At 36.0% G+C, this 23,797-nt stretch overlaps 1 protein-coding gene across 11 annotated transcripts in view; it reads left to right on the top strand.

Annotated features, from left to right (window-relative positions):
- The window catches only part of CCDC66 (coiled-coil domain containing 66), a 74,990-nt gene that overhangs the window by 14,625 nt on the left and 36,568 nt on the right, over positions 1-23,797 (top strand). For 10 of the 11 annotated variants that reach the window (XR_004677784.1, XM_034997055.1, XM_034997054.1 and 7 more), the window contains 8 exons: positions 1,095-1,216; positions 1,879-1,980; positions 15,669-15,800; positions 16,168-16,418; positions 16,636-16,720; positions 17,771-17,932; positions 21,581-21,725; positions 22,850-22,936. Coding sequence is in view for 10 of the 11 variants with exons in the window: in XM_034997055.1 (XP_034852946.1) it covers positions 1,095-1,216; positions 1,879-1,980; positions 15,669-15,800; positions 16,168-16,418; positions 16,636-16,720; positions 17,771-17,932; positions 21,581-21,725; positions 22,850-22,936 (1,086 nt within the window). In the remaining variant the exon portion in view is untranslated. Of the gene's footprint in view, positions 1-1,057; positions 1,217-1,878; positions 1,981-15,668; positions 15,801-16,167; positions 16,419-16,635; positions 16,721-17,770; positions 17,933-21,580; positions 21,726-22,849; positions 22,937-23,797 lie in introns of all 11 variants that reach the window. The other variant, XM_034997062.1, reaches the window with a different exon arrangement.

Below are 23,797 nucleotides of genomic sequence, written 5' to 3'. Positions count from 1 at the left end.
ATGGTAGCAATATCTGAAGGTTTGGAGATTTGATGTGTGTATATCATACTTTCAGTTTTAAATATTTTCTTTCAATTCAAATTTTCCTTATCAAACTGTAATACGAAACTTCTGAAGTTGGTTGGAACTACTTGGAAATGACTGAAGTGTTTTATGCTGTATTATCTAAAAAGTTTGCTTTCTTTTATTTGATCCCGTTAAAAGAAAAGCACATCTCTCTTTGTTGACGTCATGCTTTCATTAATATTCTTGAAATTTAAGTTTATACATCTCTAAATTTTTAAGAACTGTTGATGATTGGGGGCCTAGTTTTTATATCAGTTTGTTAGACACAAGATTTTGTTTTTTTACTCTTCAGCAGTTATGAATAATAGTGGCTGACATTTATTACATATCTACTTTGTGCTAGGCCTTGTACTGAAATAGACACTATTCTTATTTTACAGAAGAAGAAACTGAGTTTTAGGAAGGTGAACAGCAATTTGCCCACAGTTACATAGATAGGAAGTGGTTGAACTTGTATTTGATTCTAGGGTTCTCTGAATCCAGAGGTTTATCTTTTCAGTTTCTTTTTTTTTTTTTTTTTAAAGATTTTATTTATTTGACAGAGAGAGACACAGCGAGAGAGGGAACACAAGCAGGGGGAGTGGGAGAGGGGGAAGCAGGGAGCCCGATGCGGGGCTCGATCCCAGGACCCCGGGATCATGACCTGAGCCGAAGGCAGACGCTTAACGACTGAGCCACCCAGGCGCCCCATCTTTTCAGTTTCTTATTATAACTGAATAAACATTACAGGACAGTAGAACCTCATAATAATTTGCATAATATAAAATATGTTGTTCTGAAAAATTTGATTTTTATTGCTAATTATAATAAACATTTTATATCCATTTGTGCCATACTTAAGTTTGGTTCTGGTTAAATGTTTTATTCCTTATCTCTTAAAATTCTTCTCTGTCTTGTGAGTTAATCTCCCTAAAAAACAATTTTGATTAGATCTACGTTGGAGTCTGCACTCTTTAAGGTCATGATTTGTTTACATGATTTTTTTTTACAGTTTTTGTACATATTTTTAAAAAGGACATTATTTGCAGATGAACAGGTTGCTTTAAAGAAGAAAGAAAAAGAAGCTTCTGAAAAACGGAACGATCTGTGGAAAAAATTTGAAAGTGATAAAATAGAATGGGAAAAATTTCAAATTCTTGACCAATCTAAGGTAAGAGTATCAAAATGAAGCATTTATGGAATATAAGACATCTTTTTTTTTTTTTAAAGATTTTATTTATTTATTCAAGACACAGAGATAGAGAGCATGAGCAGGGGGAGAGGCAGAGGGAGAGGGAGAAGCAGGCTCCCTGCTGAGCCAGGAGCCAGACGTGGGGCTCGATCCCAGGACCCTGGGATCATGACCTGAGCCGAAGGCAGATGCCTAGCCATCTGAGCCACCCAGGCGCCCCTGGAATATAAGACATCTTAATTTTACTTTTTAAAATGCTAAGCCGTGTTCATATCATAAAGCTTTTTAAAAATTATTTTTCATATGTTACTGTAAAACAATGTTATTTTGAATTTAATTATGACCTCATCTGGTCTCTCTTTGGCATTCTGTAAATTATCTTACTATGTACGTGAGCGTAGAGGCCTGAGGCACCTCGTTTAGGCTCTTGTAAAAGAGCTCTGCAATTTTTTAGATGACCACGAAACTCTACCACTGACATTGTGGTATCTGCCACAAGGTTATATCGGACATAAGTGATTACTTATCAAGCATAAGTACACACCAGGTGTCCCTTAGGTAGTGTTTTAGTGACCTTTAAATTTTGCCTGTGTTTAATATTATACAGAGAAAAAGTACCCGTGTTTTCTCTTTGTTTTTAGACTTGTGCTAGCTCTTCCAGCATTCTCTCACAGTCTCCCATTCAGATAACAATGGTCCAGGCTGATGGGCACCCACTACCTAGAGCTAGTCAGATTTTAGAGGTAAGTCATAAGTGTCATTACTTTGAATATATAAGCCCTTTAGTACTTGATCTTTATATTACCTATTTTCCTTGAAAGAGTGGACTTAACTACCAGTTAATTTTTACTGAGGGAACTATGCTCAAATTTAAAAAAGTTATGAACTGTTTCTTTTTTATATATATAGTAATTATTCCTTCCTAGTGAACATTTACATTTTAACAAATGTACTGTGAAAATAATGTAGTAACCTAAAGGGATGATTCTGATGGGAGACATTTTCAGCACTGATAGATTTCTTATAGAAATTTCCAGGTTAGATTGTTTGCATGGCTTTCATGGCTGTTTGTTCTGCTCTATATAGGGCTGACTTGCCTATATGAAAGAGTCTTATAGTTGTTAATAATTTTACATTAACAAAAGGAATGAAATCTGAATTGTACTTTTCCACATTCCTGAAAGCACTTTGACTATTGAAAGGCAATAAATTAGCCTTGATAGAAGACATTTTGCAAACATCCATAGTTATGGATGATAATTTTTTTAAGTGGGGGAGGGGCAGAAGGAGAGGGAGAGAGAATCTTAAGCAGGCTTCCTGCCCAGTGTGGAGCCCGACGCAGGGCTTGATCTCACCACCCTGAGATCATGACCCAAGCCAAAATTAAGAGTTGGACACTTAACTGACTGAGCCATTCAGGCACCCCTGGATGATAATTTTAAGTGTAAAGTTTAAAAATTGATGCATGCAGATACTACTAAAAACTACAACTAAAACTATTCATGAAGTTGGTAAGAATCAGTTGTTAGCTTATTTACATTTCAATATTAGGACTGAAGAATATTTAATACTAAAAATTGTAAAGTATTTCCAGTTAGCAAAAAAAATTTAGGTTGAAATGTTAGTATATCATTTATATTGCTTAATTTGTGCCATCTGTGAATAATTCATACTATGATTGTTAATGCAAATAAATAGCCATTTGAGGTGACTTTTAGGTGTTTTTACATTTTGTATATATTTTTAAATGCTAGCATACATCTTTTTTTATAATCCAAAAAAACCAATAAAATTATATTTTGCAGTAGAGATGGGAGTTGGGGATGGGAGAAGGACTAGAAAGTAAAACACACACTATAAGGCTGGACAACCAATGGTTAAAGAGTATGATTATCTACTCATTCTCAGAGTATTTAAATGCAGTTTTTATGCATTTATGTATGCATGTGTTAAGATATTGGAGAGATGCTATTGAGGGGAAATGAATTTAACCATATAACTAAAAAACCCCCCTTCTTAAATGTCTAAAAACAGTTGGTTTCAGAAATCCAAGCCATAGCCAGAACTATTTATATTATTTGAATATCAAGTTAACCTTTTCATGTAATTAAGAGGAGCAGAAATTTAGTTGGAGGCAGAGTCACCAAGGCCAATTTTGTTAAAACACAAGGTAATGCATATAAAGTGCTTAGAACAGTGACTGACAAATAGCAAGTGTTCAATGAAGGTTTACTCTATTTGTAACGTACAAAGCAGATCCATCTGGGGCTGTGAGACTGTTTAGGGTCAGTCATCTCACCAGCTTCCCTTCCTCTCTTTTCTTGATTCTCAATCTAACCCCTCCTCCCCCAGTGGAATGGCCCTGTATTCTCTTCCTGGTATTGTTCAGCCCATACATTCTTTTTTACTATGTAATTTTCAACTACTTTTGTGTTTAAGTTTCTTATTGCTACCACCATACCATAGTTCTGCATTTGGCCAATAAAAAATTCTATTTTTATTCCTTTTTAACCTTTTTTTTTTAATTGTGGCAAAATGCACAAAACAGAATTTACCATTTTAATAATTTTTAAATGTGCAGTATAGAGGGATTAAGTACATTCACATTGTCAGGCAGCCATCACCACTATCCACCTCCAGAATTTTTTCATCTTTGCAAACTGAAACTGTATCCATTAAACACTCCCCATTTTTCCCTCCCCCTAACTGCTGGCAACCATTCTAATTTGTCCATGATTTTGACTATTGTAGATACCTTTAAGTGGAATCATGTAATATTTGCCCTTTTGTGTCTGACAAAGTTCACTTACAATGTTTTCAAGGTTCATCCATGTTGTAGCATGTATCAGAATCTCATTCCTTTTTAAAGCTAAATAGTATTTCATTAAATATATAACAACGACATTTTGTTTATCCATCCAAATGTTGATGGACATTTGAGTTGTTACCCCTTTTTGGCTATTGTGGAATAATGCTGCTATGAACATTGGTGTACAAATAATCTCTTTGAGGTTTTGTTCTCAATACTTTGGGTATATACCCATAAGTGGAATTGTTGGATCCTATGGTATTTTATATTTAAATTTTTTGTTAAATTTTTACCACTTTTTAAGAAGAGAGTGGGGGCGCCTTGGTGTCTCAGTCGGTTAAGCGGCTGCCTCAAGGTCCCAAGGTCCTGGGATCGAGCCCCGCATCCGGCTCCCTGCTCGGTGGGAAGCCTGCTTCTCCCTCTCCCACTCCCCCTGCTTGTGTTCCCTCTCTCGCTGTGTCTCTTGCTGTCAAATAAATAAAATCTTTAAAAAAAAATTAAAAAAGAGAGTGTTTGTTTTTAAGAGAGACAGACACACCCAAGCCGGTGGGGTATGAGGGGCAGTGTGGAGAGTGGAGGAGCAGAGGGAGAGGGAGAGAGAATCTTAAGCAGGCTCCACACCCATTGTAGAGCCCCATGCAGGGCTTGATCTCGTGACCCTGAGATCATGACCTTAGCCGAAATCAAGAGTTGGATGCTTAACTGACTGAGCCACCCAGACACCCCAGATGTTTACCAATTTTCATTTGGCAATTTTATGTTTAACTACTATACTGTTTTCCATAGTTGCTACACTATTGTACATTTCCATCAGCAGTGCACACGGGTTCTGATTTCTCCACATTCTCACCAACTTTTTTTTTTGAATAATAGCTGACTTCTAATAAGTGTAAAGTAGTAGCTCTTTGTAGTGTTGATTTACATTTCCTTTAATGATTTGTAATGTTGAACATTTTTTCATGGCTTATTGGCTATCTCTGTATCTTTGGAGAAATACCGTTTTTTTGCCCATTTTTGAATTGGGTTGGTTTTTTTTTTATTGTTGAGTTGTAGGCATTCTTTATAAATTCTGCATACCTGATCAGATATATTGTTTGCAAATATTCTGTACTATCTTCATGTTACCTTTTCACTTGCTTGATTTTGATGCACAGAAGTTTTTAATTTCGATGAAGTCCATTTTATGTTTTCTTTTCCTTTGTTGCCTGTGCTTTTGGTGTCCTAAGAAATCATTGCCAAATCTGATAGGGAGCTTTTCTCCTATGTTTTCTTCTAAAGTTTTTAGTTTCAGCTCTTAAGAAGTTGAGGTCTATGATCCATTTGGAGTTAATTTTTCTATGTAATATAAGATACGGGTCCAGTTTTATTCTTTTCCACATTTTGCATTGATATCCAGTTTTCTCAGCACCATTTGTTTGAAAAGATTGTTCTTTCCTAATTGAATAGTCTTGGCACACTTGTCACAAATCATTTGACTGTTTATGTGAGTGTTTAATTCTGGGCCCTCCATTCTGGTCCCTTGTTCTGTATGTCTCTTTATGTCATTGTCTCACTGTTTTAATTCTCATACCTTTGTAGTAGGTTTTGAAAGCATGCATTCTCCAGTTTCGTTCTTTTTCAAGATTGTTGTAGCCATTTAGGGTTTCTTGAGATACCATGGGAATCTTAGGGTGGATTTTTTTATTTCTATAAAATACATCAAGTTTTTCATAGGGGTTGCGTTGAATCTGTAGATCGCTCTAGGTAATCTTGACAGTACTAAGTCTTTTGATTCATGAACACAGAATATCCATTTATTTGTGACTTCTTTAATTTCCTTTAGCAGTGTTTTGTAGTTTTTTTTTTTTTTTTTTTAAAGATTTTATTTATTTGACAGAGACACAGCGAGAGAGGGAACACAAGCAGGGGAGTGGGAGAGGGAGAAGCAGGCTTTCCCGCTGAGCAGGAAGCCTGATGTGGGGCTCGAACCCAGGACCCTGGGATCATGACCTGAGCTGAAGGCAGACGCTTAATGACTGAGCCACCCAGGCGCCCCTGTTTTGTAGTTTTCAATGTACACATCTTTTGCCTACTTATTACTAGGTATTTCATTCTTTTAGGCGCCTTTTTTTTTTAAGATTTTATTTATTTATTTAACAGAGAGCGAGAGAGGGAACATACAAGCAGGGCTAGTGTGAGAGGGAGAAGCAGGCTGCCTGCTGTGCAGGGAGCCCGATGTGAGACTCAATCCCAGGACCCTGGGATCATGATCTGAGCCGAAGGCAGACGCTTAATGGCTGAGCCACCCAGGCGCCCCTTTTTTGGTGCTATTATACATGTAATTATTTTCTTAATTTCCTTTTCCCAGATTGTTCATCGTTAGCATATAGAAATGCAACTGGTTTTTCTGTGTTTGTTTTGTATCCTGCAACTTTGCCGAATTTGTTTATTCTAACATTTTATTTTTTGTTGGAATCTTGAGGGTGATGATTGAGTGGCACATGAATTTGTTGTGGATCCTTCTGATACTATATTGTTTTCTTAAGGAGTAAATACTTAAAATACTGGTCTGCATTAATAAGACATTCATATGTATGCATAATCATAACTGGATAATGTATCATTTCTTCTTTTGACTTTGACTTAAAAATATTATGTAATATTTCTGGCATGCAAGAAGATATAAAGGATAATACAAAACACATTTCTACCCATGTCCTGTCCCAGGAACAGCCCATTATAACATAGTTTAGAGTTTACGAATTTTTATGGATTTCTATCAGTAATGGGACAAGATTTTTTTTTTTTCCTTAAGATTTTATTTACTCATTTGAGAGAGAGAGAGCACAAGCAGGGGGAACGGCAGAGGGAGAGGGAGAAGCAGGCTCTCCACTGAGCAGGGAACCTGATGCCGGGCTCGATCCCAGGACTCTGGGATCATGACCTGAGCCAAAGGCAGACGCCTAATCAACTGAGCCACCCAGGCACCCAGGACAAGAGTTTTTAAAAATATAGGTTACAACCCGGTAGAATGAAAATGGAATACATAGAACCTTTATATCCCTTCTGTTATCAGTTTACTTTAGAATCCTGGGAATAATGTTTGTGGATTATGAGGCTCTTCCCACAGCAGAACTGGGATGTGACTAAGTTGTAATCTAGTCCCAATTCATTGATGGCCTTATTTCAGAACAAAGAAATACTATAGCCTGACCAAAATGAGCCAGTACCGGCCAGAGCCTTTGCCTCTCTACACAGGCAGTCTTGGAATCAAGGGAACTCTATCTCAGTTCTCCAAAATTGAACTCCCTAGAAAGAGACCTCCCTTATTCAAAACTAGGTGGGTCTCTTTGCCTTGCCAACGAGTTAATAATTGGTTAATTATTGGTTAATAATTAACCAGAATAAGGAAATGGAATTGTTTAAAGGCTTGTTAGGCTCCAAGAAGTATACTAGGCACTTCATAGACTTGTGCATCTAGTTTTAGAATAAGAGGCCAAATTTACTAACACTTAAACAGGTGTGCAGGAGAGCACTAAGAGTAACTTGCACATCCTAACTACCCATAACAGTAGACCTAGATAGATCTTTGCTCAAGGAGGGATAAATAGGGGGGAAAAAATGGAGACTGTGAAAATATTCACACTAGGGGCTAGGCTCAGCTTCTCCCTCTCCCACTCCCCCTGCCTGTGTTCCCTCTCTCGCTGTGTCTCTCTCTGTCAAATAAATAAATAAAATCTAAAAAGAAAAAGAAAAAAAATATTCACACTAGAATGGGGGATATTCCTGCTAAGTACTCAAGAAAATCTCAAATAAGAAATATGCCTTATTCTTGTGAAATAGGACATTTTTAAAGAAAACATTGACTTAGTTTTTATTTATTCTTATCTTACTCCACAAAGGACTCGAAGTGATTCAAGACATCCTTATACAAGAATAGGCCCAAGATGAGAGTAGTAGAAAACTAAGAATACAGTAGAAGGAAAGAAAAAAGAAGTAAATCACAGGAAGAAGAAATCAGTGTGAGGACACTCCCATGAATATAGATGGAATTTTGTTTTTAAAGATTTTATTTATTTGAGAGAGAACACAGGTGGGCTGAGGGGCAGAGGAAGAGGGAGGGGGACAAGCAGACTACCCACAGAGCACAGAGCCTGACTCGGTGCTCAATTCCAGGACCATAAGATCTTGACCAGAGCCGAAGTCAGACACTTAACTGACTGAGCCACCCAGGTACCCCAAATATAGATAGAATTTAAAAAAGAAATGAAAAGTCTGACATAGAAGATTACAAATAGCTTATAAAGATACAACCTTGAATGATAGGTTTTTTTGAAGAGGAAAACAGCAAATAGATAAGTATTAATAACAGGTATCAGAGAAAAAACTTCCTAGACTAGAAAAAAAAATTAGGCTAAATAAATAAAAGAGGCTGATTTGAAGATACATCCTGATAACTGTTAAAATTTCAAGAACAAGTATAGACTTCTTCAAGCATTTAAAAATAAGACAGGGAACAAAAATCAAGTTAACCTTAGATTTCTCCTCTGTAGATAATAGAACACTGGGGCAAAGAATTTAATGCCTAAACAACATGTTCACGTGTAAAAGGAGCATAAAGTTATGTTCAGACCTACAAGAATTTATAAAATATTCCTCCCAAGGATCTTTCCCTGATTTTTTTTTTTTAAGAAGTTTTTAAAGATTTTTTCTGGTTCAGAAAAGTGAATCAGAATTAAAATACAATAAGGAATTTGTGGTTTAAAAAAAGGGGGAATATATAGCTGACACAGAGTCTCTAAGACTTTGTGAAATAAGACAAATTGCAAAACAATACATATAATGTAACCATTTCTGTGTTTAAAGGAGAACTGGAAGACCTATCAACAAATGTGAATACATAAAAGAAAGCAGATTGTTGGCATTGTTTAAGTCTGGTGAAGAGTAATGGAAGCAAAGGGGAACTTTCCGCATTTGTTTTTTATGCTTTTGTTTGTTTTGTGCTTTATGCTTTTGTGTTGATGTGTTGCATTATCTCTCTATAAAGACAGAGTTAATTACGATTCTGAAACCCAGATAAAGGTTAAAAAGTGTAGAAAGCAGGGATAACCACTAGCTTAATTATAAATAGAATATCTACTAATGTAATCTGTACAACAGAAAACAAAAAGGTCAAAAATCTTTTCTTTAAAAGCAGAGGTAGGAGAGCCCCACAGACCTGCTGCTTAAAAGAGATACACTTGAAATAAAATTACACATTATTAAAAATAGATTATATAAGCCCATCAAAATTAAGAAAAAAAAAAGCAAAATTCCTAGTAATTTTAGAAACATTACTTTGGGAGAGAAAGCTGTTAACTTATTTATTTTAATGTAGGCTCCATGCCCAGAGTGGAGCCCAGCACGGGACTTGAACTCAAGGACCCGGGATTAAGACCTGAGCTGATATCAAGAGTTGGATGCTTAGCCGACTGAGTCACCCAGGCACCTCCATAATAAATTATTTTTTATAAAAAGTAGAGTCAATAACCAAGAATAATATTTTTGTGATTCATGAGCCAAAAATAAATAGGAGAAATTGAGGCACATTTTTACTAGGATGTTTCAGAGTATTTGGACAATAATAGTATCAGTAATTCTATTTTCTACAAATACACTTATCAAATTTTCAATGTCAATAGAGCATTTACAAAATTTGCTCTAATGTTACAAGAAAAACATAACCAAAAATTAAAGTCAAGCAGAAAATATTGACAAATAAGCTTTTACAAACTTAAAAATACTAAGATCCCATGATCTCAAGATACTGAACCTTGGTTGTAAACTGCTAGTACCTCCCATTAAGGTCAGTTCCTAAGATACTGGAAAAATGAGGGAAGGATACTTTCTTGGTTTGTTGGATTGGTAGGTAGCCTGTGGTAGAAGTTAACCCAGTATCTCTGTGGGAGACAAAAATAGAAGATGAATTGTTGGAATCCTGTTCTTGTTAACATGCTTACACCCCATCCCCTAATGTCATTGTCTTAAAAAGTGCCTCACCCTACATTTACCGTAAGTCAGATCTCTGTTCTAGCTGTCCTCTAGAATAAAATTCTGGGCCAGTCCTTGCTTAAATCTTACTTCTTTGCAGGAATTTGGAAAATCAGGTGGAGGCTACTCTGTCCCTTCCTGTTCATGCTCACTTGTCTGGTGAATTACAATTACAGTCTAGGGAGTGTTCCCAAAAAAGAAGCTCTGAAAGTAAGGGAAAGTGTTACAAATGAGAACATGGAACAGAGACAACCATGCAGAAAATTTAGGTGTGAAACGTACAATAAAGTGTAAAATACAATAGATGAGAAATAGTGGGAATGATAGAGCTAGGGAGTGAATAAATAATTGGAAAGCCATATTTAGAAAATATCTTGAAAAAGGAAAGGACAAATAGGGAAAAAAATTTTAAGGCAGTATGAGAAAGAAAATAGAAATGCTGACATTCCCTCCAAACAAGAGGGAAATTTGGAGAAGAGAGGAAATATTTGAAAAAGTAATTGAGATCAGTTTGTTAACTGACCTCAGATTTAAAGGGCTAGAGAGCACCCCAAAAAGAGAATAAGGAAAACCTCACTACACATACTAACCTGAAATTTAAGAATATGGAAGACCCAAGAAATTCTAAAGGCTGCAGAAAGAAAGAACAAGCAGTATATAAAAAGAACAAGGAAGAGCTTCACTTTTTTTCGGCAGCAACACTGGGTACAAGGTAATTATGGAGTCACATTTTCAAAGTTGATGGAAAAGAACTTAAACCTTAGAATTTAATATCTAGCCAAACCATATTTGAAATAAGTGTAGATAATAAAATATCTCAGACATTAAAGTCCTCTGAAGATTTTTATTAAAAGGTGACATTGAAAACAGTTTTGAATAAAGTGCTTAACCAAAAAGGTAAAAATTAATTACAAAATTAAGCTGCAAGAGATTTGTGATTATTTACCTTGGTAGAGTTGATTGTTGTCTTTATATTTTTTATAAAGCCATTGAGGTTTATCCGAGGCACGATTATTGCTAATTGAAAAAATATATCCTTAATAACTGAAAGGTCTTGTTAATACCAACCTTGATGTGTTGGCAGAGGAAGGCAAGATCAAAGGATATGAGAGCATATTAAAGTTCTTATTAGAAGATGATATCTTTGATGTAAAAAATTTAAAGAGAGCCTTAAAAATAAAGTGGGATAAACTGAAATGTAAGATTAAGGTAGAAATAGGACCAAATACATCAATAAATATAATAAATCTAAGTGAACCAAAACTCCAAAATTGAGTTTTGAAAACCAAAATTTGAGAACCAAAATTAAGAAAATTACTGATTAGAATAAAGAAATCTAGATACTTTCTAGAATACAAGACACACTTAAAGCATAGGAATACAGCAAGGTTGAAAACAATAGGATTTAAAAAAAAAGAAATGCTAACCAAAATAAAATTGTTACTGCTACACTAATAAAATAAGACAAATCATTATTAGGGATTGTGAGGGTTGTAAATATGGATAGAAGATTTAGCATATCAAGAAGGTATAGCAATTTTTAACATGCGTGAACCTGATAAACTATATGAAGCAAAAATTGGTAGATTCAAATAAATAAAGACTTCAATATCTGAATTGAGAAATTGTTAAAACTGCAGAGAAAATTTTTTTAAAAGATTTATTTATTTTAGAAAGTGAGAAAGAGCATGAGTGGGAGGGGCAGAGGGAGAGGGAGAGAATCTCCAGCAGAATCTGGGCTGAGCATTTAGCCCAATTCAGGGCTCGATCTCACAACCCTGAGATCACAAAGCCAAAACCAAGAGTCAGATGCTTAACTGACTGTGCCACCCAGGCACCCTAAAACGGCAGAGAAACTTAAAAATTATTTAAGCAGAGATTTCAGTGTAGAAATCAGCAAGAACAACAAGTTGGTCCTAGTTAACATATCAGGTTCTTTGTTCAACAATTGGGAAATACTTTTCTCAGGCACACATGGATATTTACAAAAAGTGATTTGTGTTAGGACATAAAGGTTCAGATAACATTTAAATAGCTATTGTAAAGTGATCTCTAACTACAAGTAACTTAGAAGTTACTAACAAAAAGTTTAACTACTACATACATACTTGGAAGTTAAAAATAACACTGAGTAACTTGAGTAAAAAGAAACTGTAATGGAAATCACAAATACTTGGAACAAAATGATAATGCTTACACACCAGAAACACATAAAAAATTCAAGAGAAAGTGTATTAGAAAAGAAAATCTTTTCAACAGTTCGCTAGGTGTCCATCTTAAGTTAGAAAAAGGAACAATGGAATAAATTAGAAGAAATCATGAAAATAGGGGCACCAGTCATTAACATACAAAGACAAAAGTTGCCTGTTTTGAAATAAAAAATACATCTCTAAAAAAGACTGGTCAAGAAGATAAAATTATGAGAGAAAATGGCATAATTGCAAGTAGAGAGTAAATCATTAGTGAATATCTTATGCCAACTATTCTGAAAACTTAGGTGAAATGGAGAAATTACTGTAAAAATCATAAAGTAACGACCTTAGGGGCACTTGGCTGGCTCAGTTGGTAGGTAGAGCATGTGACTCTTGATCTCAGGGTTGTAAGTTTGAGCCCCATGTTGGGTGTAGAGATTACTTAAAAAAAAAAATAAAACCTGACTTAAAAAGAAACAAAAAGCTTGAGTAGTCTTGTTACTGTTAAATGCAGATCTGGTTAGAAAGATTTCCCCATGGGACACCTGGGTGGCTAAGTTGGTAAGCGTCTGCCTTCGGCTCAGGTCATGATCCCAGGGTCCTGGGATTTTTTTTTTTTTAAAGTAATGATATGACTAAGATAGATTTTTGCTAGGAAGTTAAGGAAATATTTTAAAATCCACAAGTATATAATTTTTTTTAAAGATTATTTATTTATTTATTTGAGAGAGAGAGAGCATGGGGGGGGGGTCAGAGGGAGAAGCAGACTCCCTGCCAAGCAGGGAGCCCGATGTGGGACTCGATCCTGGGACTCCAGGATCCTGACCTGAGCTGAAGGCAGTCGCTTAATCAACTGAGCCACCCAGGCGCCCGCCACAAGTATATCATTTTAATAATGAAAGAAGATATCTGGAGTGGGGGGGCGCCTGGTTGGCTCAGTCTGTTAAGCATCCAACTCTTGATCTCAGCTCAGGGCTTGATCTCACGGTCGTGAGTTCAAGCCCCACATTGGGCTCCATGCTGAGCATCAAGCCTACTTTACGAAAAAAAAAAAACAGGTGCACAAAAAGCATTTGACAAGATTTAACCCCAGTTCATTAAGGAATTGCCTCAGGAAATTTGTCTGAAGGAATTTCCAACTGAGTATTTAGAAAAGAAAAAAACACGTTGGGAAAACTGGACAGCTACATGTAAAAGAATGAAGCTGGACCACTTTCTTACACCATACACAAAAATAAACTCAAATGGATTAAGGACCCAAATGTGCAATCTGAAACGATAAAAATCCTAAAAGAGAGCACCACAGGCAGTAATTTCTCTGCTATCTGCCACAGCAGCATTATTCTAATCTGTCTCCTCAAGCAAGGGAAACAAAAGCAAAAATATAAAAAAAAAAATCTAAAAAAATAAATAAAAAATAAAAAATAAAAAATAAAAAAAATAAGAAATGAAAAAAAAAAGCAAAAATAAACTATTGGGACTTCATCAAAATAAAAAGCTTCTGTACAGTAAAGGAGACAACAAAACTAAAAGACAACCTACTGAATGGGAGAAGATATTTGCTAATGATATACTTGGTAAGGGTTAGTTTCCAAAATACATAAACAACCTAACACACAAAAAATATAATCCAATTTAAAAATGGGCAGAAGGCATGAACAGACATTTCTTCAAAGAAGACATACTACAGATGGCCAACAGACCTATGAAAAGACACTCAGCATTACTCTCAGCATCAGAGAAATGCAAATGAAAACTATAATGAGATATCACCTCACATCTGTCAGAATGGCTAAAACCAAAAACATAGGAAACAAGTATTGGCAAGGATGTGGAGAAAAAGGAACTGTCATGCGCTGTTGGTGGGAATGCAAACTGGTGCAGCCACTGTGGAAAACAGTATGCTCAGAAAATTAAAAATAGAACTTCCATATGATCCAGTAATTGCAGTACTGGGTATTTACCCAAAGAATATGAAAACACTAATTTGAATGGATGGGTGCACCCTTATGTTCATTGCAGCATTATTTACAATAGCCAAATTATGGAAGCAGTGCAAGTGTCCATTTATAGATGAATGGATAAAGAAGATATGGTATATATACAGTGGAATATAACTCGGCCATAAAAAAGAATGAAATCTTGCCATTTGCAACAACATGGAGCTAGAGAGTATAATGCTAAGCAAAATAAGGCAGAGAAGGACAAATACCATATTATTCACTCAAATGTGAATGTAAAAAACAAATGAACAAATTAAAAAGACAAACTGAAAAAAAACAGACTTGAAACCAGATCTGGCTAAATCAGATGTAAGAAACAGGTGACAGAATTCTAAGGTGATTGAGTGCTATGTTGAGAATGTCTTGTAAGGAGTTCAAAAGGGCCATTTGTTTTTCTTTTCCATTTTCATCTCTAAGATAATATTTTTAGAGCTAAAATTGTTCAGTTACTTACCTGAAGGTAATGCTCCTTTTGAAGTGGTTCTTTTAGGCTTAAAGAAATGTGATGGTTTCTTTCTCTTTAAAACATGTAAGAATACGTGAGATACTAAGATTTATTTCTTTTATATAAATATTTGCTTCTTTGATCAAAGCAGTTGCTTGTAAACCAGGAGCTTTGCCATTGTTTCAGGCAGAAAGTAACATCAGGTGTAGTGCCATTGTAGTATTCTGTCAAACTATTTTTTAAATTATGTCCTGCAGTTATTCCATATAAAAAAGTATTTGTTGCTTAGCTTTTGCCTTTCAGGACAGTTTGAGTAGAATTTATTCTTTTTGTTAGAGCATACCAAATTCTCATAAAGTAAGAAGCAACAAATTTTTATGCTACTGTTTAATTTTTGCTTTTTTTTTTTTTTAGAATTCAAGGACTTAACCTGAACACAATATGTTTTTCTTATTGAAACATCATAGACTGTGATAAGGCTTATAGCAGTAGAAATAGAAAAGCGGGATAACCTAGAGAGACGTCATGATTCAAGAAAGCCTCTAGCTCTCTTTCATCCTCCTGGCTCTTGGTCCAAAGGCAGTATTTGTTGTATTCTGAAGCCAAATGTAAAACAATAATCATCTATTTTAAATTATCAGTAACTCCCTTCAAAGTCTAAAGACTGTATTAGGATAGACTTTTGAAAAATCTTATATTTATTTTAGAAAAATTTATTTTTCATTAGAAAATTACTTTTTTACATTTAGTTATTCTGCTATGTTCTCTACTAGTATATGTTACAAATATGATTCTGAAAATTGGAATACATCGTGTTTAATTCTTGTATAACTCAGAATTTTTGTTTACGATTGTTGTTCCCCTTAGAGATAAATACCTTTCTGCTTAAATCTGTATAAATTTTTGGCAAGATTGATAAAGTGGTTAGAAAAAGAGAGCTGCACTTTAGCTCGTATTGGTGACTGTTGTTTAGGAAGCAGTACCACCGGAGCACCCTTTCAGTGCCATGAAACAAGAACAGCAGAGGAAATGGATTGAAGATTTGAACAGGCAAATAGAAGATGATCGGCAAAGAAAAATTGAGGAAAAAATTACATCTTCAAAGGTAACATGTGGATGATACAAAGGGAAGAAATAATTTGAGTCTTTAATCATAAACCTAAAAGTATCCTAGAACTATTTGACAAGACTACGGTATTCAAATTATTACACATTTGCTCTTGCAAACCTTTTATGGAATGCATTAGTAAGTGCTTTTGCATAGTTTCTTAAAACTAGCTTTTTAGGAATTTCCTAATTCTTTGAATTTCTCATATTCTTCATGTTATCTAAGTATATATGGAATCAGTAAAGAATATAACTTAATTTTTATGATGCTTATTCTGCTCTATGGTGACTTTTAAAAATGGTGTTTGATTATCGTTTTAGGACAATTAGAAAAATTCTTAGTAATTCTTATTTATCATGATTAGGGTGAGGAACATGACAGATGGGCAATGCATTTTGATTCATTGAAGAACTATCCTGCTTCTCAGTCTCAACTGTCCTCTCGGTCAACACACAACCAACCAGAGTACTTCTGTGTCTCTCCGGACACTCAGGAACTGGCTGATATCAGCAGTGTTTATACACCTACGACTGGAAGTCAGGTTGAACCTTCAGAGGAGGAGCATATAGCAAAACCTGTTAGAGATAAGGCCATGGCAAACAGTCAGAAAACAAAGTAAGTTTTTTTTTCAGTATTTATTAATGTTTAAGAAAGTCTGTGTGCTTTATTAAAAGGACTGTCGTTATATTTATAATATGTGTTAATTTCAGGTTTGGTATTTTTCTTTAAAGTAGAGATGACTAGTGGATATATCTGAAACAAAAATGATTTAGCATCTTGTTAGGTTTAACCTTTTGGGGGTTTTGAATAGCTAAAGTGTTTATCTTGCCAGCTTTCTCCGTTCTATGACTGCTCTCTTGGATCCAGCTCAGATTGAAGAACGTGACAGGCGACGACAAAAACAGTTAGAACATCAGGTATTGCATTGTAAAATATGCTTCTTTGCCTTCTTAAGTAATAGTCATGGCCAGTGGATACCTAAATAAATGGAATTTAAAATTCCAATATAAATGTACAGTGCAGGCCCTGTCCAGTCCTGTGATGAATCTAATTCTTACTCCAGCTGGCATTAATATTAAAATTATACTGATGCTGAGAACCAGACAGTATCACATAGTACAGCCAGCCACCTGCCTTCCAGAAGAGAAGGTCTTTAATATATAAGCTGTATATATGAAATGGCACTAAATCTTAAGTTAGTACTGGTTATTTTTTTCATTTGTTTTTAGTTCTCCTGAATTTTGTTTAGGATGAGAATTAGTTCTTTTAAGGGAACTATATAGGGCATTGAAGTAGAATTCTGATTGAGAAATCTAGCAGATAATATAAGAAAGGAGACTAAGATTAAAATTCTCTCCTAATTTTAGTCTAACACTAAAAGGACTTAAAATTCTAAATAATTCTTTAAAACCTCGGATACAGGGGCGCCTGGGTGGCTCAGTCGTTAAGCGTCTGCCTTCTGCTCAGGTCACGGTCCCAGGGTCCTTGGATTGAGCTCCACATCGTGCTCCCTGCTCCACGGGAAGCCTGCTTCTCCCTCTCCCACTCCCCCTGCTTGTGTTCCCTCTCTCGCTGTCTATCTGTCAGATAAATAAATAAAATCTTAAAAAATCCTCTGATACATGAAGAATTCGGTTTAATTAATATTGTTAGTCTTAATCAGTAAGTGAATTACAGAACGTCTGCTCCTTACCAGGCACTATGCTAAGTGCTGAGATTTTTTTCTTCAGTTGTTTTTGGATTACTTCTTCTGACAGCCCTCCTGGTTGAAGAAAAAGCATATAGAATTTGAAAGACGAGAGATGGGACAAATACATTGGAAATTTGACATTTTAACTTGACTTATATATGTAATACTATATTATATATTATCTGAGACTGATAAACTTACTTTAGAAATACAAATGCTTCAAATGGATTTTTTAAATTTGTGACAGTGCTTTTTGTGATATATGATTTATGACTAGAAAGCCATCACTGCTCAGGTAGAAGAGAAACGCAGGATGAAGCAGCTGGAAGAACAGCAAAGAAAGAAGGAAGAACAAGAAGAGGAGCGTCGCTTAGCACGGGAACGAGAAGAGATGCAGAAACAGTATGAAGAAGACATACTTAAGCAAAAACAGAAGGAAGTAAGTATATATTAAAAATTTTTTTATTGAGATATAGTTAACACGTGTTACATTAGTTTCAGGTGTACAACAGCATAGTGATTCAGGAGTCCTTTATGTTATGCTGTGTTCACAAGCATACCATACACACTATTATAGTACCATTGACTGTATTCCCTGTGCTGTAGCTTTCATCCGCATGACTTGTTCATTTCATAACTGAAAGCCTATACCTCCCACTCCTCTTCCCTCATTTACTAACCCCCTCTTCCCCACTACCAGTTTGTGGGTCTGGTTTTGTGTGTGTTTGGGGTTTTTTGTTTTGCTTTTCATTTTATCTTTTTAGATTCCACATGTAAGTGACTTTGTATGGTATTTGTCTTTCCCGTCTGACCATAGGTCCATCCATGTTATTGCAAATGGCAAGATCTCCTTCTTTTTTATGGCTGAATAATACTCTGCTTTCTGTATATACCATATCTTCTTTATCCATTCATCTACTGATGGATGCTTGGGTTGCTTCCATATCTTGGATATTATAAATAATGCTGCAGTAAACACAGGGGTGCATATATCTTTTGTTTCCTTTGGGTAAATACTTTATAGTGGAATTACTGGATCATGTGGTAGTTCTACTTTTAATTTTTTGAGGAAGGTCCATATTGTTTTCCACAGAAGGTTATACTGATTTCCCTTCCCACCAGCAGTACACGAGGGTTCCCTTTTCTCTACATCCTGACCAACACATGTTGTTTCTTGTCTTTTTGATATTAAGTAGGGGGAGATGATATAATTATGATTTTGATTTGCATTTCCCTGATGATTAGTGATGTTGAGCATCTTTTCACATGTCTGTTAGCCATCTGTATGCTTTGGAAAAACGTTTGTTTGGGTCCTCTGCCCTTTTTTAAATATCAAATTATTTGTTGTGGGGGGACCACCAGGGTGGCTCAGTCGGTTAAGTGTCCAACTCCTGATTTCAGCTTAGGTCATACTCACTGGGTCATGTCTAGTCCAGTGTGGAGCCTGCTTAAGATTCCCCCCCCCCCCCGACTTCTCCAGCCCCTCTCCCCATTCATGTGCTCAGGCTCTCTCTCTTAAAAAAAAAAAAAAAAAAAAAAAAAAATCAAATGAGTACGGAGTTGTACTAGTTCTTTGTATATTTTGGATAGTAACTCCTTTTCACATATATTGTTTGCAGATATCTTCTCCCATTCAGTGATTTGTCATTTTGTTTTGTGGATGGTTTCTTTTGTTGTGCAGAAACTTTTTTTTTTTTTTAAATAATCCCAGCAGTTTATTTTTGCTTTTATTTCCCTTGCCTGAGGAGAAAGATCTAGAAAAATGTTGATAAGGCCAGTGTCCAAGAGGTTACTGCCTATGTTTTCTTTAAGGAGTTTTATGGTTTTAGGTCTCACAATTTAGATCCATTTGAGTTTATTTTTGTGTATGGTGGAAGAAAGTGGTCCAGTTTCATTCTTGTGCATGTAACTGTCCAGTTTTCCCAGCGCATTTTTTTTTTTTAAAGATTTTATTTATTTATTTGACAGAGAGAGACACAATGAGAGAGGGAACACGAGCAGGGGGAGTGGGAGAGGGAGAAGCAGGCTTCCCGCGGAACAGGGAGCCCAATGCGGGGCTCGATCCCAGGACCCTGGGATCATGACCTGAGCTGAAGGCAGACACTTAACGACTGAGCCACCCAGGCGCCCCTTCCCAGCACTTTTTGTTGAAGAGATGTCTTTTTCCCACTGCATATTCTTGCCTTCTTTGTTGTAGATTAGTTGACCTTATAAGCATGGTTTTATTCCTGGGCTCTCTGTCTTCTGTTGATCTGTTTTGTGTCATTACTGTAGTATTTTGAGTACTAGCTTTATAGCATGTATGGCTTGAAATCTGAGATTGTGATACCTTCAGCTTTGTTCTGCTTCTTCAAAATTGCTTTGGCTATTTGGAGTCCTTTGTGGTTCCATACAGATTTAAGATTATTTGTTCTAGTTCTGTGGAAAATACTATTGGTATTTTGATAGGGATTGCATTGAATCTGTGGATTGCTTTGAATAGAATGGACATTTTAAGTGTTAATTCTTCCAATCCATGAACATTGGTAGTATTTATATCATAAATAGCATTATAGAGTAAAAATGGATTTTTTTTTTTTAAGATTTTATTTATTTATTTGACAGAGAAGAGTTAGCGAGAGCAGGAACACAAGCAGGGGGAGTGGGAGAGGGAGAAGCAGGCTTCCCATGGAGGAGGGAGCCCAATGTGGGGCTCGATCCCATGACCCTGGGATCATGACCTGAGCCGAAGGCAAATGCTTAATGGCTGAGCCACCCAGGTGCCCCCAAAATGGATGTATTTTTTTTTTTTTAAGATTTTATTTATTTATTTGAGAGAGAGAATGAGAGAGAGCACATGAGAGGGGGGAGGGTCAGAGGGAGAAGCAGACTCCCTGCCGAGCAGGGAGCCCGATGCGGGACTTGATCCAGGCACTCCAGGATCATGACCTGAGCCGAAGGCAGTCACTTAACCAACTGAGCCACCCAGGCGCCCAAAATGGATATATTTTTAAAGGAAAAATAATCAGAAGTTGAACATTTGCATGTATTTTGAAATTTTGAAGTTATATCCCAAAACATTGAAGTTTTGCATTATAAAGGTTCTGAATGTAAGGGAGAAGCTAGAGAAGGTTTAATTATTTCAAGTGATCGGTTCACAAATGCTATATTGCTTGGGTTTCTTTCTCTGCTAAGAAAGGCCAGTACAGCGCAAAACATGTGCTTCATTTTGAAATGTTTTCTAAGCAATGATTATTAATAAATATTCTAGATGTGCTAAGAGAAATGATTGACCTTTCTGTTTGTATCCAACAGTGAACAGGAGCATATATTTGCAGTGACTGGCTGGGATTGATAATACATTTTATTACTGTGTTAGAGTTTTCCTTTGTGCTAAGTTAGAGCCTTTTTAAATAAGAGTTGATACCTGGGTAGCTAGGAGAACATCTCTGTTAAGTGGTGCACACAGCATAGGTATGTTTGTGCCAAGTGCCATGTTTGAGCTGACCTAACATGAGCAAATCCTACAATGACATGTGATTGCCAAGGATTTGGGAGGTTTAGAGTCGAGCTAGAGCATAGAGCATTTCCCCTGGCCCCGGGAGATGGAGCCCAGAGCCTACATTTTCTTGATTTTTCCCATTTTCAGCCTTTACTCCACACTTAGCTGATGAAGCGGCAGATGGTCTGGGTTCTAATTTCATTATGTTGAATAGGTTGAGCCAACTACTATGAAATAACTGTATAAGTGAAAAAATATCATTTTTTTGAATTGCAAGAAATGGCCATAAACCTTGTGTTTTACCTCTTAATAATCTATTTTTAATCTTAATGGAATTCTGATGGAATTGACCACTGGTTTTAGAAAGTTTGAAAACTTTAGTAACTTCAGTGGGTAAAAGAGTTCTTGTATCTGTGATCTAATAGAGCTGTAGAATATAATACTAAAATGTAAGCTCCAAAAGGGAGAAACTTTGCCCTGTTGACTGTTCTCCCAGTATCTTGAATAGTGCCTGGCACATAGTAGGAGCTTATCTGCTCAGAATAGTCAAGTCTGTACGTGTTTGATAATTGTATTTAATAATTTTGTGCACTTCAATATTAACAGGAAATCATGACTCTCAAGACAAATGAGCTATTCCAGACAATGCAGAGAGCACAGGAGGTAGCACAGAGGCTGAAACAAGAACAGAGGATCCGAGAATTGGCTCAAAAGGGACATGACACTTCTGGATTGATTAAAAATCTTGGCGGTAAGCATTTCACTAGAATTTTGCTTATAATATCTTTTGAAGAGATTTTAAATAACTGCCTATTTTTAATACCTTTAACACACCTATTGACTAAATATTGTTTAAGGGATTTCAGATCTTGAACTAAGGTAACTTTATAATGCTTATTTTATTTGGGAAATTGCCTTAAGAGTAGAACTAAATAATGTTACACTTTCCAGTAATCTTTTATAATGTAGGAAAGATGTTAGGGTTCGAAGCCGACAGCCAAGGAAGAATTCTTGAGCTATCTTTGGTGCAAAAAGGTGGTTTTATGAAAGCACGGAGACAGGACCCCTGGGCAGAAAGAGCTGCACTAGGGTCATGAGGATTGGCCCATTATATACTTCCAAGTTGTGAGGGGTTAGGGATAGTGTAAGTTTCTAAGGAATTTGGAAGCAAGGTTTCCAGGACCTTGAGGGGGCTAGCTATTGTTGGGAAAAGGTCACTTATTATTGTCCAATAAAACCTTAGTCATGAGACCCTTCAGATATATATCAGTGGGTCTTATGATTGGGGGATGATTGCCAGCCTATATTTGGGGGCGGGCGGGTAGAGATAAAGGAAGTTTCCAGAGGAATTTTTTTATGTTAAAGTAGACTTAGAGGATCATGGGGGTCGGGCTAAGATTGCCTTTTGCCCTTAGCAAAGCGTCAGCATCCAGGCATTTGAGTTCCTAGAGGAATGTCACTGCCTATTTCAAGGACTTGTCAATGGGCTGTGAGTAGTAAGGAAATTTAATAATTTTTTCTGCCTTTGTTTCCAACATCATTTTACATAAATTTTCTTAATGTTTTGCTCACAGTAGGTAAAAGGTATACTTTTTTTACCCAATTTTTCTGGAGAAATCTATGAAGTGATCTCCCTATATTCAATAAGGGATAAAAATGCAGATCACTTTTTGTAAGAAAATTTAGGATTGCCCTTTTACATTTTTATTGCAGTGTTCACACTTACTAATTGCACTACAAATCTTGCGTGTATTTAGTTGCTGCTACACATACTTTCTGTTAATCTTCCTGAACTGTCATTATGTTGGATAATATAGTTCTCTTGCCAGTTGATAAAAGTGGAATATAATGCATCTACTAACATTTCAAATTTAGGACATGGCTTGGATGATGTCAGTGGTAAAAAGAATACATGTATCAGTTCTACAACCTCTCCCAAAAAGGATACTGCTGTACAAACAGGTATTTGTTTAAAAGTTGTGATTTGGTTTAAAATTTACTTAAAATTAATGTCACAGTTAGAATTAAGCTCAATTTAGAATTGAGCTGTTTAAAAATGAAAAGAAATTCACCAAAGTTTTCAATAAGGATTAGAAAATAAAGGGATTTCTTGATTTTTAATTTCTCTGTAACAGCTTTATTGAGGTTTAATTCACATAGCATAAAGTTATTAACCCTTTTAAAGGTTACAATGAAGTGTTTTGGGTTTTTTTTCCTTCAAGTTTTTATTTAAATTCTAGTTAACATATATGGTGAAATTGTTTCAGATGTAGAATTTAGTGATTCATCACTTACATATAATACCCAGTGCACATCACAAGTGCCCTCCTAAATACCCATCACCCATTTAGCCCATTCCCCCACTCACCTCCCTCTATAACCCCTCAGTTTGTTCCTTTTTTTTTTTTTCCTTATTTATTTGAGAGGGGGAGAGCGAGATAGAGAGCAGAAGCAGAAGGGAGGAGCAGAGGGAGAGGGAGAAGCAGACTCCCTGCTCAGCAGGGAGCCTGACGTCAGGCTTGATCCCAGGACCCTGAGATCATGACCTGAGCTGAAGGTGGACGTTTAACCGACTGAGCCACCCAGGTGCCCCAATACCTTCTAGTTCTATCCACATCATTGCAAATGGCAAGATTTCATTCTTTTTGATGGCTGAGTAATATACCATCTTCTTTATCCATTCACCAGTTGATGGACATTTGGGCTCATTCCGTATTTTGGCTTTTTTTTTTTTTTTTTTAAAAGATTTTATTTATTTATTTGAGAGAGAGAGAATGAGAGAGAACACATGAGAGGGGATAGGGTCAGAGGGCAAAGCAGACT

Source organism: Mirounga leonina, unplaced genomic scaffold (genome assembly GCF_011800145.1).
Source record: "Mirounga leonina isolate KUSES-001 unplaced genomic scaffold, KU_Mleo_1.0 Mir_94, whole genome shotgun sequence".
In the NCBI taxonomy this organism is placed as follows: domain Eukaryota; kingdom Metazoa; phylum Chordata; class Mammalia; order Carnivora; family Phocidae; genus Mirounga; species Mirounga leonina.
This window is presented reverse-complemented; position numbering and strand designations above follow the sequence as displayed.